Consider the following 14,899-nt stretch of genomic DNA (forward strand, 5'->3'; position numbering starts at 1 on the left):
GCATATTGTGCATTTCTTTTGAGAGGTTGCGTGATCTCCCATTTTCTCTACTTTGTTGACAAAAGCCTTCATGGTGTTTTGGAAATTCTTCCATACTTCTCTGCTCATCGATGATTTTTAACAACGAGATACTGTACATGCTTTCACGGGTCTTAAAATAAGGACAATATCCACGTCTATTTACAGTAACTATGCATGTAGGGGGGGGTTGTATTCACTGTCAACATGTTCATTTCCTAATAATGATGAAATCATGCACATGCAGGACAAGAACTTTGATCAAGCTTTACGTCACACAGAATGATGGAAAAAGTCTTGATTACTGTGACTAACGTCGCATGGTTGTTGGCTCCAGATGGGCTGGTTTTAGTGTTTCAGAAACTGTCTCATGGAGGTTTTATACCAATAGTCTCTAGAGCTTTCTCAGAATGGTGCAAAATAAATAAATAAATCAAACCCCGGTGAGTGAGGTAGTTCTGTGTGAAGAAATGACTTGAATACTAGAAAAATAGTCATAAGGTCTTTTCCCAGCCTGAAGCTGTCCATGTTGGTTAAGCCTGAAGCTATTAGAAAGGCGAACTGAAGACATTTGGTTTGAAATCGGAATGGATCAGAATTTTAGCTTGGACATGAATATACATAAATAATGTATTATAATATCTGTGTATATTTGAAAATTTGGTCTAGAACAGCGGTGTCGAACTCTGGCCCACGGTGTAATTATATTTGGCCCGCAAGATCATATCAAATGTGCATTACAGCAGGCTAGCCGCATGCATCGCTAATACTACAAATCCCAGAATGCCTTGCCACTGTATTGACACGTAGTCATGAACAGCAAGCGCCCCTCGTTCTCTATTGAAAGTCATTAACAAACATGCTACAGTCACATCGGGCAAGTTAATTCCACCCTCCACAAAAATGGGCAAACGAAAGATGGACAATAGGAGCTTTTAAGACAGGAGGGAGGCAGATTATCTGTTCACAAATATAAAGGACAGACCTGTTTGTCTTGTGTGCTAACGGAGCTAACGTGTCTGTAACGAAAGAATATAACATAAGAAGACACTATGAAACTAAACATTATGAGAAGTATAAGGACCTGGACGTAAAGCAGAAGCTCCAGAAGGCCGAGGAGATGAAAAAAAGTCTGGTTTCCCGGCAGACTATGTTCATGAAAGCTAAATCAAAAAGTGAAGCTGCTGTATAGGCTGGCGTTGTGGCAGCAGAGATGGCAAAATCTGCCTGGCCCTTTAATGAGGGAGAGTTTGTCAAAAAGTGTATGGTCAAAGTTTGTGAAATGAACACCACTGATGTGTCTTTTATTTCAAATTTACTTTCTTATGTGTTTGTAATATCAAGCTCTGGTTGTTCCAAATCCTGTGTTTAAGCAAAACTAAATATGTTTCCATATGAAAAAGGTTGAACATTACAGATCAATTGCAGTTAATTTGTCAATAAATATTCAGTTTGGCCCTTGGACTTTATCTCAGTTTTATATTTTGGCCCACTGTGACTGAGTTTGACTCCCCTGTTCTAGAATATCAGAATAAAAAGAACCAGAGCCAAAATCCATTAACCTGCAGGCTTCAATCCTCAGCTTTAATTGATTGTAGCGTGTGAACTGCTCAGAATTCTCGGTCCATCAGCCACCTGCAGTGACCAACATGATAGCAGCATGCAGATGACGGGCTCTCGCTCTTTCACACTCTCTCTCCCTTACTCATTCTTTCTCTCTCTCGCTTGCTCCCCCTCTCTCTCCCTCCCTCTTTCTTGCCCTCTCACTCACTCTCTCTTTCTCAGACTTTCTCTTTCTCTCCCCACTCCTTCTCTCTCTCTCTCTCTCTCTCTCTCTCTCTCTCTCTCTCTCTCTCTATCACTCTCACAAACACACACTTCTTGTAGTACCCAGATTCAGGGTATTGTGAACCTTGATGTATTCAGGAGACGCGAGTTTGCCCACATGCTGAGAAAACTGTATGAATAATAAATGTTTGTGTTTACAGTAAAGAGAGCCGGATGAACGGACAGTACCAGCAGCCAGTAGATTCATTAAACAACGATAATAAGTAAGTGCATCCTCGTGTCTTTACCTCCTCATCAGTCACTGTGCCGTGCTGGTGTTTCCCGGCTGTTCATCATGAATCTTATTGTCGGCCATCTTTCCATATTTCCCCTCCCTACTGTTTGTAGGTATTCTCTCTTTGCTGTAGTGAATCATCAGGGCACACTGGAGAGCGGCCATTACACCACGTTCATCCGCCAGCATAAGGACCAATGGTTTAAATGTGACGACGCCATCATCACTAAAGCCAGCATTAAGGACGTGCTGGACAGTGAAGGGTCAGTCACGCTCACGTTTAGAGCCGTGCCTCAAACCAGATTACTAGCATATCTGTTGAGCGTGTGGCAGCTATAGGAAGGTGATCGCATACTAAAGTACATCCTAAAAAGCAAGAATTCATTCCACACAATGGCAGCTTATATGGGACTTTGGAATGTAATGACGTGATGGATTGAACCATCTGGGCTCTCAGCAGTTTATCAGCAGTATAGACACAGAAATACATCCATATTTAGAGGGCACAAAGTTTACTTTGTGGATTGAAGATCTACCATTAAATGAAACCGTAATGATGCAGGAAAGACACATTCTGTAATAATGCTTTCTTAAACATTAAGGACAGTTGTGGTGCACAAAGAGGAGCATTCACACACGCCAACAGTAGTAAGCGATCGCACAGCCGAACTTCAGTCTAGTCACGTCCGCTGTGCTGAGAAACGTAGGCTGCTTTTGTACAATTCAGGACGAGTCCAGAGGGACTGTGTTGCGAAATCCAGCCTACTTTTTTGAAGGAGTTGCAGCTAGATACACAAGGGCTGAGATCCACAGAAGTAAGGAATATGATTGGTGGGGGAAAAAAACGAGTAGGACTGATAAACGAGGCCACGGGTATCATCCATTATATTATGTGCATCCTCCAGTCACTCCTTATTTTAAGAGTTATTTCTGTTCTTTTTTTTTTGCAGGTATCTGCTCTTTTATCATAAACAGTTCCTTGAGTATGAGTAACCTCCAAAATCAGATGTTGAAGATGGACACCTAAAGAGAAGGACCAGAAGAGTGAATGGGATGGAGAAAGAAGAGCAGAAAAGCAAAGCAGGCAGTCAGGCTCTCACGAGTACAGCTGGGGGCGGCAGAAACGGCAAAAACACGCATAACTACGATCATTATTCCTAGCGTAAATCCAATAAAATAATAACCAAATGCATAGCTAGCTGAGAAGTGAGTGAAAAGTGACAGAAGATGAAGCTGGTGTCTGTTTACACGTGAGAAGACAGGATGGTAGGGCAGTTTATCTAGCTCAGCCTCAGTTTTATGCCTTTTCCACACACACACACATTTGATTGATTTTTCTTTAGTCCATGATCCGGTTTCCTCGTGACCTCAGAATGACCAAGCATTTCAAACACCACACCCCACGAGGAAAGATCTTTCTCTTTATTTCATGCATTATCAGCCTGAATGCAAACAAAACGAAACTACATGGTACCAAACGTTCTGTGGAAATTGTTGATAGTTTTTCCATTCTGTGAATTCCGTTTGAAAACACTGTACACCTGTAAAGTCCTGCACATGTTTCTCCCCATCTGGCTGGGTGAAGTGATGGAGCGTGAATAAGTTCGGCACGTCGCACACATCAGTTCTCATGATTCTTTCTCTCACACTGCATCTGGTTTTTTTTTTTGTTTGTGTGTGTTTTTTGTCTTTTATGATCGAGGGCAGGGAAATATCAAGTGTGTATATATGTACATCTATTTTTATAAGACATTGAACTCTTGTTTGAGATACTTTCCCCACCTGCATCTTTTGTCTTTCTCACATTTCTGCTGTTTTGTTTTGTTTTGTTTTGTTTTTTTAAGAAATGCAGCTATGTCTCATGTGTCTTTAACTGAAAATTTAGTTATTGTTTGTGAATTGTTGCAAGTTCGGATGGCAAAGGCTTCTCGTCAAGGTTCGGTGATGCGTTATGGACATGGAACGTTCTTGTACGGTGCGTCCTGACATGGCTTGATTCAGCAGTGTTAGCCCTGCCACGTGTTGCTAGGATAGTGTGTGTGTGTGTGTGCGTGTGTGTGTGTGTGTGATTGTGTGTGTGTGTGTGTGTGTGTGTGATTGCGTGTGTGCTTGTGTTGTTGTAAGTGAGTGTGTGTGTGTGTGTGTGTGTACTGAATCAGTACTTAAACTTGGCATGCTGTCTAAACTGGATTGTAAAAGACTTTGGGGGCAGAGTGAGGTTTTTATAAATGTTAATCATGTATGTATGTATAGTATGTACGTATGTATCATATGTATGTATATAAAACAGATCAATGAACAAGGTGGTGTTTCATTTAAGATTTAAGACACACATGCACTTAGTGGCAAGGTATATGCACCCACTGTCATGATGATGATTATATGTGTTTGTCATTAGCAAGCTGAACATTTTATGCTGCTCTTTCCACAAAGCTATACTAAGGGTTTCACAACAACAGGGTGAATATGTATGTACAGTACATTTTCTCCCCGTTTAAATGAAATCATTTTTTTCTTTCATCAGAAGCTGATGTGGATAAATTGGCCGTTATCAGGTGGCCACAGGTCGCAACTACTGACTGTAGCTCATCTGTTGCTATGGCAACCACTGGGCCTGTATCATTTGTGGAGGGAGGTCTCAGTACATCTGTGACACTGAGCTGGGTGTGTGTGTGTGGAGGGGGGTAGTTTAAAATGTTCTATTGTCTGATTGAGAAACAAGCAGTCAAAATGATCAAGGACGCTGTGGACAAAAACAGGAAATCACTTTTTATATTTTTATTGTAAATTTTTTGGCAAAATGTCAGATTTCTTGCCACAACATACTCGTCAGATGCTGATAAAGGAACCGGTTTAAGAGTAGCTGTTATTGGTCTGCTGAATGAATTGAATTTGGTCCAGCCGTCATTGTACAAGGTGTAACATGGACCATAAACTAAAATAAGTTCGACTCACTGAAGCTACATTTTAATATTGCAGCTGCACTCGTCAATGTCACTGATGTACTGTGCTTAAGGTCCCTTATAATACATAATTGTCCTGTATTAACACATCACACATCATTTCATACATATGCTAGTTCTTACTGTGGTGCTTACTCTATATATTTAGATGTATATATTTATTGCGTATAATGTAAATATCTAAATATATATTTAATTAAAAATAATACACAAAAAAGGGGGATTCAAAGTCACACAGAAAATCAAGGCTATAAACATGAAATTAAAGCTGATCGACATTGCAGGAATTTCATCATGGCAACTCATAATGTATTTCAGTGAGTCAGTGGCATCAATGCTTTCAGAAACTGGCTAAGCGCTTTGTCAGGCCATGTATTGTCATGCACCAAGAAGAACCCATTGTGCCAGTTTTAGTTCTGACAATGGCTCTGAGGATCACATCCCTGTACTAACAGCAGTACATGGAGGTCTGTTTGACACTCCAAGGATATTCCTCATACGCCAGACCGTCCGTTGACCCGCTGCCAAGCCAGTCATGCTGGATGATGCTGCGACCAGCATAATGACCCCCAGGCATTTGCAGAAACTTGTATTCATGTCACATGCTCAGTGTGAACCTGGGTGGTGCTGAGCTGTGAGCAGAGGTCCCACTAGAGGATGTCAAGCCATCATAATGAAACTTCTCATGGAGTTTCTGAGAGTTTGGTAAGAAACACAAAGGAACAGCAAATCCTTCTCCTGGAATGTCCTCCATGATCTGATTCACAACCATCAGGTTTATACCTCAGGCTTTCTAACTTGAGAGTTTGAGAGATATATCTATAACAAATCTATAGATGTGTGTGTGTGTGTGTGTGTGTGTGTATATATATATATATATATATATATATATATATATATATATATATATACACACACACACACACACATACATCTATATAATGTGTATGTGTATATACAGGTGCTGTCATATAATTAGAATATCATCTAAAAGTTTATTTCACTGATTCCATTAAAAAAGACTATCTTTATGGAGATACAGATTTCATTGACCAACAAGACTTGGCACCTGCACACAGTGCCGAATCTACCAGTACCTGGTTTAAGGACCATGGGATCCCTGTTAATTGGCAAACTCACCTGACGTTAACCCTACTGGTGACCCATACTCAGAATTTGTTCTCTGCATTTAACCTATCCAAAGTGTACACACACAGCAGTGAACACACACACACACTGTGAAAATACACACCCGGAGCAGTGGGCAGCCATTCATGCTGTGATGCCCGCGGAGCAGTTGGGGGGTTCGGTGCCTTGCTCAAGGACACCTCAGTCGTGGCCGGTCCGAGACTCGAACCCACAACCTTAGGGTTAGGAGTCAGACTCTCTAATCATTAGGCCATGATGGACCCCCCCCCCCCCATGTGAAGAGGAAAATGCGATATGCCAGACCCAACAATGCAGAAGAGCTGAAGGCCACTATCAGAGCAACCTGGGCCCTCATACATAACACCTGAGCACAGACTGATTGACTCCATGCCACGCCGCATTGCTGCAGTAATTCACTCAATAGGAGCCCAAACTAAGTATTCGGTGCTGTACATGCACATACTTTTCATGTTCATACTTTTCAGTTGGCCCAGATTTCTATTATTTATTATTATTATGTATTATTATTCTATTATTTTCTATATATTTCTAATATTCTAATTTTCTGAGATACTGCATTTGGGATTTTCCCTAATTTTCAGTTATAATCATCAAAAGTAAAGAAATAAACATTTGAAATATATCAGTCTGTGTGTAATGAATGAATATAATATACCAATGGAATTAGTGAAATAAATCAACTTTTTGATGATATTCTAATTCTATGACCAGCACCTGTATATGGAAATTATAGGCAATTAGCAAGACACCCCAATAAAGGAGTTCTGGTTCTGCAGGTGGTGACCACAGACCACTTCCCAGGTCCTATGCTTTCTGGCCGAAGTTTTGGACACTTTTGAATGCTAGCGGTGCTTTCACTCTAGTGGTAGCATGAGACGGCGTCTACAACCCACACAAGTGGCTCAGGTAGTGCAGCTCATCCAGGATGGCACATCAATGGGAGCTGTGGCGAGAAGGTTTGCTGTGTCTGTCAGTGTAGTGTCCTGAGCATGGAGGCACTACTAAGAGACAGGCCAGCACATCAGGAGACGTGGAGGAGGCCGTAGGAGGGCAACAACCCAGCAGCAGGACCGCTACCTCCGCTTTTGTGCAAGGAGGGACAGGAGGAGCACTGCCAGAGTCCTGCAAATTTACCTCCAGCAGGCCACAAATGTGTATGTGTCTGCTCAAACGGTCAGGGCCCGACGTCCATAGGTGGGGGTTGTGCTTACAGCCCAACACCGGGCAGGACGTTTGGCATTTGCCAGAGAACACCAAGATTGGCAAATTCGCAACTGGCGCCCTGTGCTCTTCACAGATGAAAGCAGGTGTGACAGACGTGATAGAGTCTGGAGACGCCGTGGAGAACGTTCTGCTGAGACATCATGTCTCGCTCCATCCACCAATGCCACGTTGCACTACAGACTGTCCAGGAGTTGGCGGATGCTTTAGTCCAGGTCTGGGAGGAGATCCCTCAGGAGACCATCCGCCACCTCATCAGGAGCAGCCCAGGTGTTGTAGGGAGGTCATACAGGCACGTGGAGGCCACACACACTACTGAGCCTCATTTTGACTTGTTTTAAGGACATTACATCAAAGTTGGATCAGCCTGTAGTGTGTTTTTCCACTTCAGTTTTGAGTGCGACTCCAAATCCAGACCTCCATGGGTTAATACATTTTATTTACATTGATTATTTTTGTGTGATTTTGTTGTCAGCACATTCAACTATGTAAAGAACAAAATATTTAATAAGACTATTTCATTCCTTCAGATCTAGGATGTGTTGCTTAAGTGTTCCCTTTATTTATTTTGAGCAGCGTATATATAAATTTCCTACCAGTTAATTACGCCTTCCCATTGGGAGGCAGCAATGCTTTATGTATCATCATAATAAACCGTAGAAGAAGAGCCCAAACATGGATGTGTCCCAAATCGCTTTCCTTATTCCCTAGTCACTACTCGCTGACGATTCATGAGCAGTATATATAGCGCACTGGTTTAACGCAAGCAGACATACATTCCGTAAGAAAACATCACCAACAGATATTATGTGAGATTCTCTAACACGTTAAGTTAGTTATTTCCTCAGCACGATGTCGGCGTGCCTCCTCCGTCGCACCCTATGTATATAGTGAGCATCATGTGGTTTGTAACGTGCCCTTTTTCCTAAGTGAGCGGTAAATTTTGCTCCTGTGTTGCTGCTTGTTTTGTGTCAGCAAGAGGAAAAAGCTTTCGGACCAGGTATAAAAAGTCGGATACTGATTTTGTGCGTAAGTGAAAAATAATTTTAAAAAAGTTGTTTATTTTATTTGAAGGTGTAAATGTGCAGTTTCGCGCCTGTCAGAGCTGTTTTAGTGCACAGTAGCCACAATGCTAACTGCTGTGTTTTTATATTTCAGCTTGTTATGAATCTCTGTAGCTGAAATCCTCTGAACTTTATATTCTAATACGATGACCATTTAATATAACCGTAGCTATATATATATATATATATATATATATATATATATATATATATATATATATATATATATATATATATTTTTTATTTTTAAATCCCTAAATGTGACCGAATACACAAAGTATTTGATTAGTGAGTGGATATTTAGCAGGAAACAGAGCTTTAAAGTCACCTAAAGTGTTTGTGTGTCCAAAGCAAATCAGTGTCAAGGCTGTCAGAAGGTTGTGATGGACCTGAACAGGGAACATGGAGATCACTTCACACATGAAGCTGTTTAAAAAAAAAAATTACTAACAGTTTCAGGGCTATCAGGTTTTGAAGACAGCCAAGCGTGACATCTCCAACCCCATTTATTAATTTGTGTATGTGTGTGAGTGATTGATAGAGAGAGAGAGAGAGAGAGAGAGAGAGATTATGACTGGTGGTGTTTATTGTAAGTGTTTGTTGCCTTTTTGGACCCCTTTATCATTTGTAATGTTGCTCCCATATAACACAGTTCGGCTCAAGCCCAGCCATTTTTAGGGTCATGATTGAGGACAATGAAATCATGACCATCGAAAATACCCTCTCTAAATCTTAACCAGATAGTGCTATTTTCTGATTGGCTGTTGTGTAGCCTATTTTTTTGATTGGCTGATAAGTGTCAGGCTCGACTAAGAACTGAGACGCGCTTGATTCCTGCTCGGTTCCATAGAGACAGCGGTGCGGACTGATACATTTTGGGCGCTGCGGCTTATTAAATATATGATAAACAGTCAAAAAGTTTTTCTGCGTGAGAAATACGATGTGTGGTGGGAGAGCGTGAGAAAAGACCGAAATGCGTGACTGTCACTCTCAATGCGTGACACTCGACAGCCCTGCAGTTTCCAAAAAGGCTGGAAGTGTTTCAGACCAACCAGGAAATTGATATCTACTCTGTAGTGTAGTTTAATGTGTAGGGAGACTTTATATTGTCACGTACATTACAGGAGTTTTGTGTCAGAGCTCAGGGTCAGTCTAAATACAGCACCCCATGGAGCAGAGAGGGTTAGGGGTCTTGCTCAAGGGCCCAACAGTGGCAGCAGGGGCTTGAACCCAGATCCTCGACTTGGAGCCTTGACTGACGTGGCCCACTAATGTGCCTTGTACCACTTAACATGGGTGCTGGGGGAAAATACACTCGTCCTGATCTGCTTATGCATCCAGTGTGAAACAGGCAATGGTTGTGGGGACCTCTAGTTTTCCTGGTTTTCCAATTGCATAATAAACAAGAAGCTTAATTTCCATGATGTGAATTGTACATTTCATGTATCGTGAATAGACCGGACAGCTTTCCATAAAGCGAATTAGACACATCTGAGAAAAATGTCCTTACATAACTGTAGCAGCTCTTTAGTGTCTCACTAAAACCAGTCCATGTTAAAACACTGAGTTAATTCTGTTATTCCAGGACCATGGGATTGTTACAGCAATGTGCAGAGCTTTTCAACACATCCAACCTTTACGAGGTGCTCTGCGTGGCGAAGGAGGCGTCAGACGCAGAGATACGACGGGGTTATTATAAACTCTCTCTGAATGTTCACCCAGACAGAGCACCTGGAGATCAGGAAGCCACCGTCAAGTTTCAGGTAGGACTGCACCGTGTCACGCTTTCATTTTGAAACTCATCTGGAGTGTTTTCTTTTTTCTTAAATATATACATTTGTATTTAAATGTGAGTGATCAAATCATTACACCGGTTTTGAACAGCTTTTTTTTTTCCTGAAGTGAAATCAGATAATCTTATAAGATGTCCTTCAGTCTCTGCACAACATCTTGTCCTTCACAGTACTTTATTTTCAGCAAGAGTAAATAGAAATTGAATGAAACAGACCAATAAAAAAGTACTTATATAGCTGTCCTGATATCGGATGTGCTAAACAGGTACTAGGAAAAGTCTACGCTGTATTGAGCAACAAGGACCAAAGAGCTGTGTATGATGAACAAGGTGTAGTAGATGAAGAATTTGATTCACTCAACCAAGACCGCAACTGGGAGGAACACTGGAGAAGGCTGTTTCCAAAGGTATGGTACTGATTTAGAAATAATATTTCTGTATTTAAAAAGCAGAACGCAACTTTTTATGATTTCTAATATTTTATTTTATGTTAAAAGCAATGGTCAAGTAGAAGAGAATCTTATCTATGTAATCATGCCATATTTTAAAATAATATGTGAACAGGGGTATTTCTATACATCACCTTTTCTGTATGTAGTCTGCCCTTTTGTCTTGTGGGTTCTTAAAGGGTCCATATTTTATTCATTTAATATATTTACTCTTAAATGTTTATCAGACAAGTTATTTTAGCATCTAGATTGTTCAGAAGGATTTTAGAGAGTGAGAAGATGCCGTGAGAAGTGTTTCGTGAGATGTGCAGGGTTGTAACTACAGAGGTAGGAAGTTGATGAATGATCACTGAAGCTATGGGAAAGAGCAGTGGAAGCTAAGCTAAGAACGGAAGTAGATATTGGCGAGCAGCAGTATGGCTTCATGCTCAGATGCTCAGCTCATGCTTAATGGTGAAGTACAGAGATGTTCAGGAGGAGCTATGGTACTGTATGAGGATGTCAGATGTGCTGTAGGTCAGACAGAAGTCGAAGGTGGAGGTGGGGATACATCAAGAATCGGCTTTGAGTCCCTGCTTGTTTGCTGTGATGATGGAGAGGTGAAGTCAGACAGGAATCACAGTGGACAACGATGTTTGCAGATGACATTGTGATCTGTAGTGAGAGTAGAGAGCAGGTGGAAGAACACGTGGAAAGGTGGAGGTCTGCTCTAAAAAGAAGAGGAACGAAAGACAGTCGTAGTAAGACAATACATGTGCATGACCAAGAGGAAGGTATTTGGGGTCAACAATTCACTGTGATGGGGAGTGTGGGAAGAGGTGAAGAGGCAAGTGTGGGCAGGTTTATTGGGTGGAGAAGAGTCAGGAGTGGTGTGTGTGTGACAGGAGAGAGTCAGGAGTGGAGTGTGTGACAGGAGAGTCAGCAAGAATGAAAGGAAATGTGTAGAAGACAGTAGTGAGAGCAGCTCTGCTGTATGGGTTAGAAACTGTAGCAGTGAGGAAAAGACATGAGACAGAGATGGAGGTAGCAGAGATGAGGATGTTGAGTTTGTCTTTAGGAGTGACGATGATAAACAGGATTAGGAACGAGCACATCAGAGGGTCAGCTCAGGTTGTCTGTTTTGGGGACAAGGACAGAGAGACTAGATTGAGATGTTTGGACATGTACAGAGGAGGGAGATGGTTATATTGGTAGAAGGATGTTGGGGATGGAGCTCAAGAGGTTAAGAGGAAGGTCAAAGGGGATATATATGGATGTGTTAAATGAGGACATGAAGGTAATTGTTGTGAGAGTTAGAGGATGCTGAGCATAGAGTTAGGTGGAAGCAGATGATTCACTGTGGCGCCCCCTAACGGGAAAAGACAGAAGTACAGGAAGATATGAATTTCTTTAACCCTGACATTCCTCTATATTTATCTGTAATAAAGTGTCGTAGAGAGACTTTCGTTATAGTACATCTTTGTATGAACAAAGAAAAGGAACACAAACAGAAAAAGAGAGGTTTCTGACATGAATCTGAAATCATTTCTGGGTTATGATGATGCCAAGTGATTGGATAACAGCATGGATGCTTTAAATGCTTTTCACAAGTTAAAAATCTTTTTAAAAACTTATATAATCTAAAAATAAAATGTATAATGCATGCAATAATATTTCTGTGCTGGATTTTGACTCCAGTCTGTATAAACCTCCAGTCAGACACCTGATGGATTAGATTCACTGGATTGAGGAATTTGATTTGGTCAATTAACAATTAGCAGTGGATAAAAATGCACGTTAATAACTCTACATTTCTGTACACCACCGCTGCATGCAGTTAAACTGCATTGTGGGTCTTCTCTGCCTAAAGCAACGATGTCCAGCGCTCTCACTTTATCTGTACACGCTGCATTAACAGCATTGTCCTGGATATCTCTAGTCTCTTCTATTACACTGTAAATCTAGCTGCGTTGCATTCTGGGACCATCTCTATACTGATTCATGACATTACTGCGAACAGAAGTGGTACAGAATCATCTCCCAGGAATCAACATCAATTTCTGTTGATTACAGCTTTTTGAGTACAAGTTTTTTATATTTTTATTTATTGTTCACTAGTTTTTATAATTGTCCACACATGATAATTGTTAATATACAGTGTACAGTGGAGCTGAGAGTCAGAGCAGGGTTGTAGGGCCGTGTTAGCCGTGTTAGGCAGGGTGTGGACATTCTGTGTAATGTTACAGTCTCTACTGATCCTAGCCGAGTTTCTAAAAAGCTTCCTTATTGTCACTGGCTGTTTAGGGATTCAGGATTCAAATGAATTCTGGGAAACGATTAGCCATTCTCCCACCTTGCTCAACAAAAGTCCTTCTGTCCTAATCTAACAGAAGATGCTGTAATTAATAATAGTTTTTTTTTTCCTTTTTTTTTTTATCTGTACAAAATCGTCTCGATGCAGTTGACCTTGCAGGAAATACTTGACTTTGAGAAGCAGTATAAAGACTCTGAGGAAGAGAAACAGGACCTATTGAGGCTCTACCTGCTGCACGAGGGAGACATGGACCACATCATGGACTCAGCACTGTGCAGAAGTCACGAAGACGAGCCTCGTGTGCGTGAAATCCTGCAACAAGCCGTAGACGCTAAAGACGTGCCAGCCTACGGAGCCTTTACTCAAGAAAGCATCAAGAAAAAGAGAACCCGCAGGAGGAAGGTCAGTGGTCGGTCCCCTGACTGTTACCCAATGCCATGAGCTTTGTCTGCCTGTGGTATTAATGTCACCTATCTGTGTTGTCCAGGCTGAGAAGGAGCAGCAAGAGGCAGAGGAGCTTCAAAAAGAGCTGGGGCTGAGTACAGAGGATAGTCTAGTGGCCATGATCCAGCAGGTGAAATACATACTATGAGCCGTCTGTAACTATAGATTTTGGCATGAAGAGAATTAGTTAACTTCAATAAAACACTATCTAGTTGCAGTAAGACAATCTCGATGAAATCTATGTACACAAGAGAAAGCGGGTCTAAAACCTAGATAAATAACCGTCAAAGAGTCGAATGCAGTTTATTTAGTTAAACAAACATTTCGGATCAAACACAGCTGCTTCACTTATTTGTTTAGTTTAGTGGCAAAGAAATAAGACTTAATCCTTTGCTGTGTCTAATTGCAGGATTGTTGCACTTTTTTTTTTAATTTTAAAATGATTTAAAAATTGATTTTAAAATAAAATTATTGTTGAATTTATGAAAAATATTTTCACGTGTTTGTGTTTTGTTTGTGTTTTTTTTTTCTCTGTAGCAAAGAAAGTCCAAAGAAAAAGATTTTAACTCGTTTATGGCAGATTTGGAGGCCAAATACTGCAAAAAGTCATCCAGGGGGAAAAAGGCAAAGAAAAACTGAAACGTTTAATATCGCAACCAAGACACAGTCGAGGCTCCAGCTGAGGGAAGATTTTCCACTTTACTGCCTTCTAAACTTTGGGCTCTACTTGATGCTTACAATATTCTGTCCACAGTTTCATGACTGGAACTGTTCTCCCAGCAAACCTTCTGAATAAAGCAGTCACTGTTATCTAGCTATGAACTGCAATATTTGTTACTTGGCAACAGTACCTGTTTTTGACATAAATAATATTCCTGGTGTCTCTCTAATTGTTCTGTTTGGTTATTTATGCTCTTTAATCATTTAATAAACAAGTCATAGTTATTGTAGTTTTATTTTTGTTGTCGTTTAAAAACGTAGACAAGACTAAGCTCAAAATGATCCTAAGCTCCTGCCAGTGTAGGTCTCCTGTCTCTGGTCTCATTTTTTTGTGGCATTTGAATGTATAATGTTTTGGACAAAGTCTAAATGTAATAAATGTTCATGTTTTTCATTAGAATACAAAGAGCATTAGCTCTATTTGTGATTTCTAAACCAACACATTTGAATAGTGAATTTCTTTTTAAATAGAAAAAGTTATTTATTAAAGAAAAAGGATGTCATTTACCATGTAAATGTCAGCATGAGGACATAGTGACATACCATGGGGTTTAAATGTCAGACAACATTCATAAGCTGGGATTTTTTTTTTTTAAATAAACTGAATATTTTTTAATATTTAAAGCAAAGAATCTGTAGATATTCAGTATATTCAATATTCTGCACAGTTTCTAGGTCATTATTTAGAAATTTGGTGATCGTG

General features: G+C 40.6%; 2 protein-coding genes across 3 annotated transcripts in view; both read left to right on the forward strand.

The window, feature by feature from the left end:
* Positions 1-4,382, forward strand: part of usp22 (ubiquitin specific peptidase 22) — a 35,044-nt gene extending 30,662 nt beyond the window's left edge. The window contains exons 11-13 of the mRNA XM_047817044.1: positions 2,007-2,069; positions 2,194-2,343; positions 3,031-4,382. Coding sequence (XP_047673000.1) covers positions 2,007-2,069; positions 2,194-2,343; positions 3,031-3,073 — 256 coding nt within the window. The 3' untranslated portion in view covers positions 3,074-4,382. The remainder of the gene's footprint in view (positions 1-2,006; positions 2,070-2,193; positions 2,344-3,030) is intronic.
* Positions 4,383-8,216: 3,834 nt separating this feature from the next.
* dnajc9 (DnaJ (Hsp40) homolog, subfamily C, member 9) lies at positions 8,217-14,421 on the forward strand. 2 transcript variants are annotated; one of them, XM_027167938.2, is made up of 6 exons: positions 8,217-8,434; positions 10,084-10,261; positions 10,557-10,697; positions 13,180-13,434; positions 13,520-13,606; positions 14,014-14,421. In XM_027167938.2, the coding sequence occupies exons 2-6, from the start codon at positions 10,088-10,090 to the stop codon at positions 14,113-14,115; spliced, it is 759 nt and encodes a 252-aa protein (XP_027023739.1). In that variant the 5' UTR covers positions 8,217-8,434; positions 10,084-10,087; the 3' UTR covers positions 14,116-14,421. The 2 variants fall into 2 exon arrangements, with proteins under 2 accessions (XP_027023739.1, XP_027023738.1); XM_027167937.2 differs by having other exon boundaries at positions 8,218-8,463.
* Positions 14,422-14,899: the final 478 nt, after the last annotated feature.

This window comes from Tachysurus fulvidraco, chromosome 8, assembly GCF_022655615.1.
Source record: "Tachysurus fulvidraco isolate hzauxx_2018 chromosome 8, HZAU_PFXX_2.0, whole genome shotgun sequence".
Classification (NCBI taxonomy): domain Eukaryota; kingdom Metazoa; phylum Chordata; class Actinopteri; order Siluriformes; family Bagridae; genus Tachysurus; species Tachysurus fulvidraco.

Excerpts from the sequence above, each read along its gene's own strand:
- dnajc9 (XM_027167938.2), top strand. The coding sequence starts at position 10,088 with ATGGGATTGTTACAGCAATGTGCAGAGCTTTTCAACACATCCAACCTT. Across the intron at positions 10,262-10,556 it reads AAGCCACCGTCAAGTTTCAG|GTACTAGGAAAAGTCTACGC; the intron begins GTAGGACTGCAC and ends TGTGCTAAACAG. Across the intron at positions 13,607-14,013 it reads TAGTGGCCATGATCCAGCAG|CAAAGAAAGTCCAAAGAAAA; the intron begins GTGAAATACATA and ends TTTTCTCTGTAG.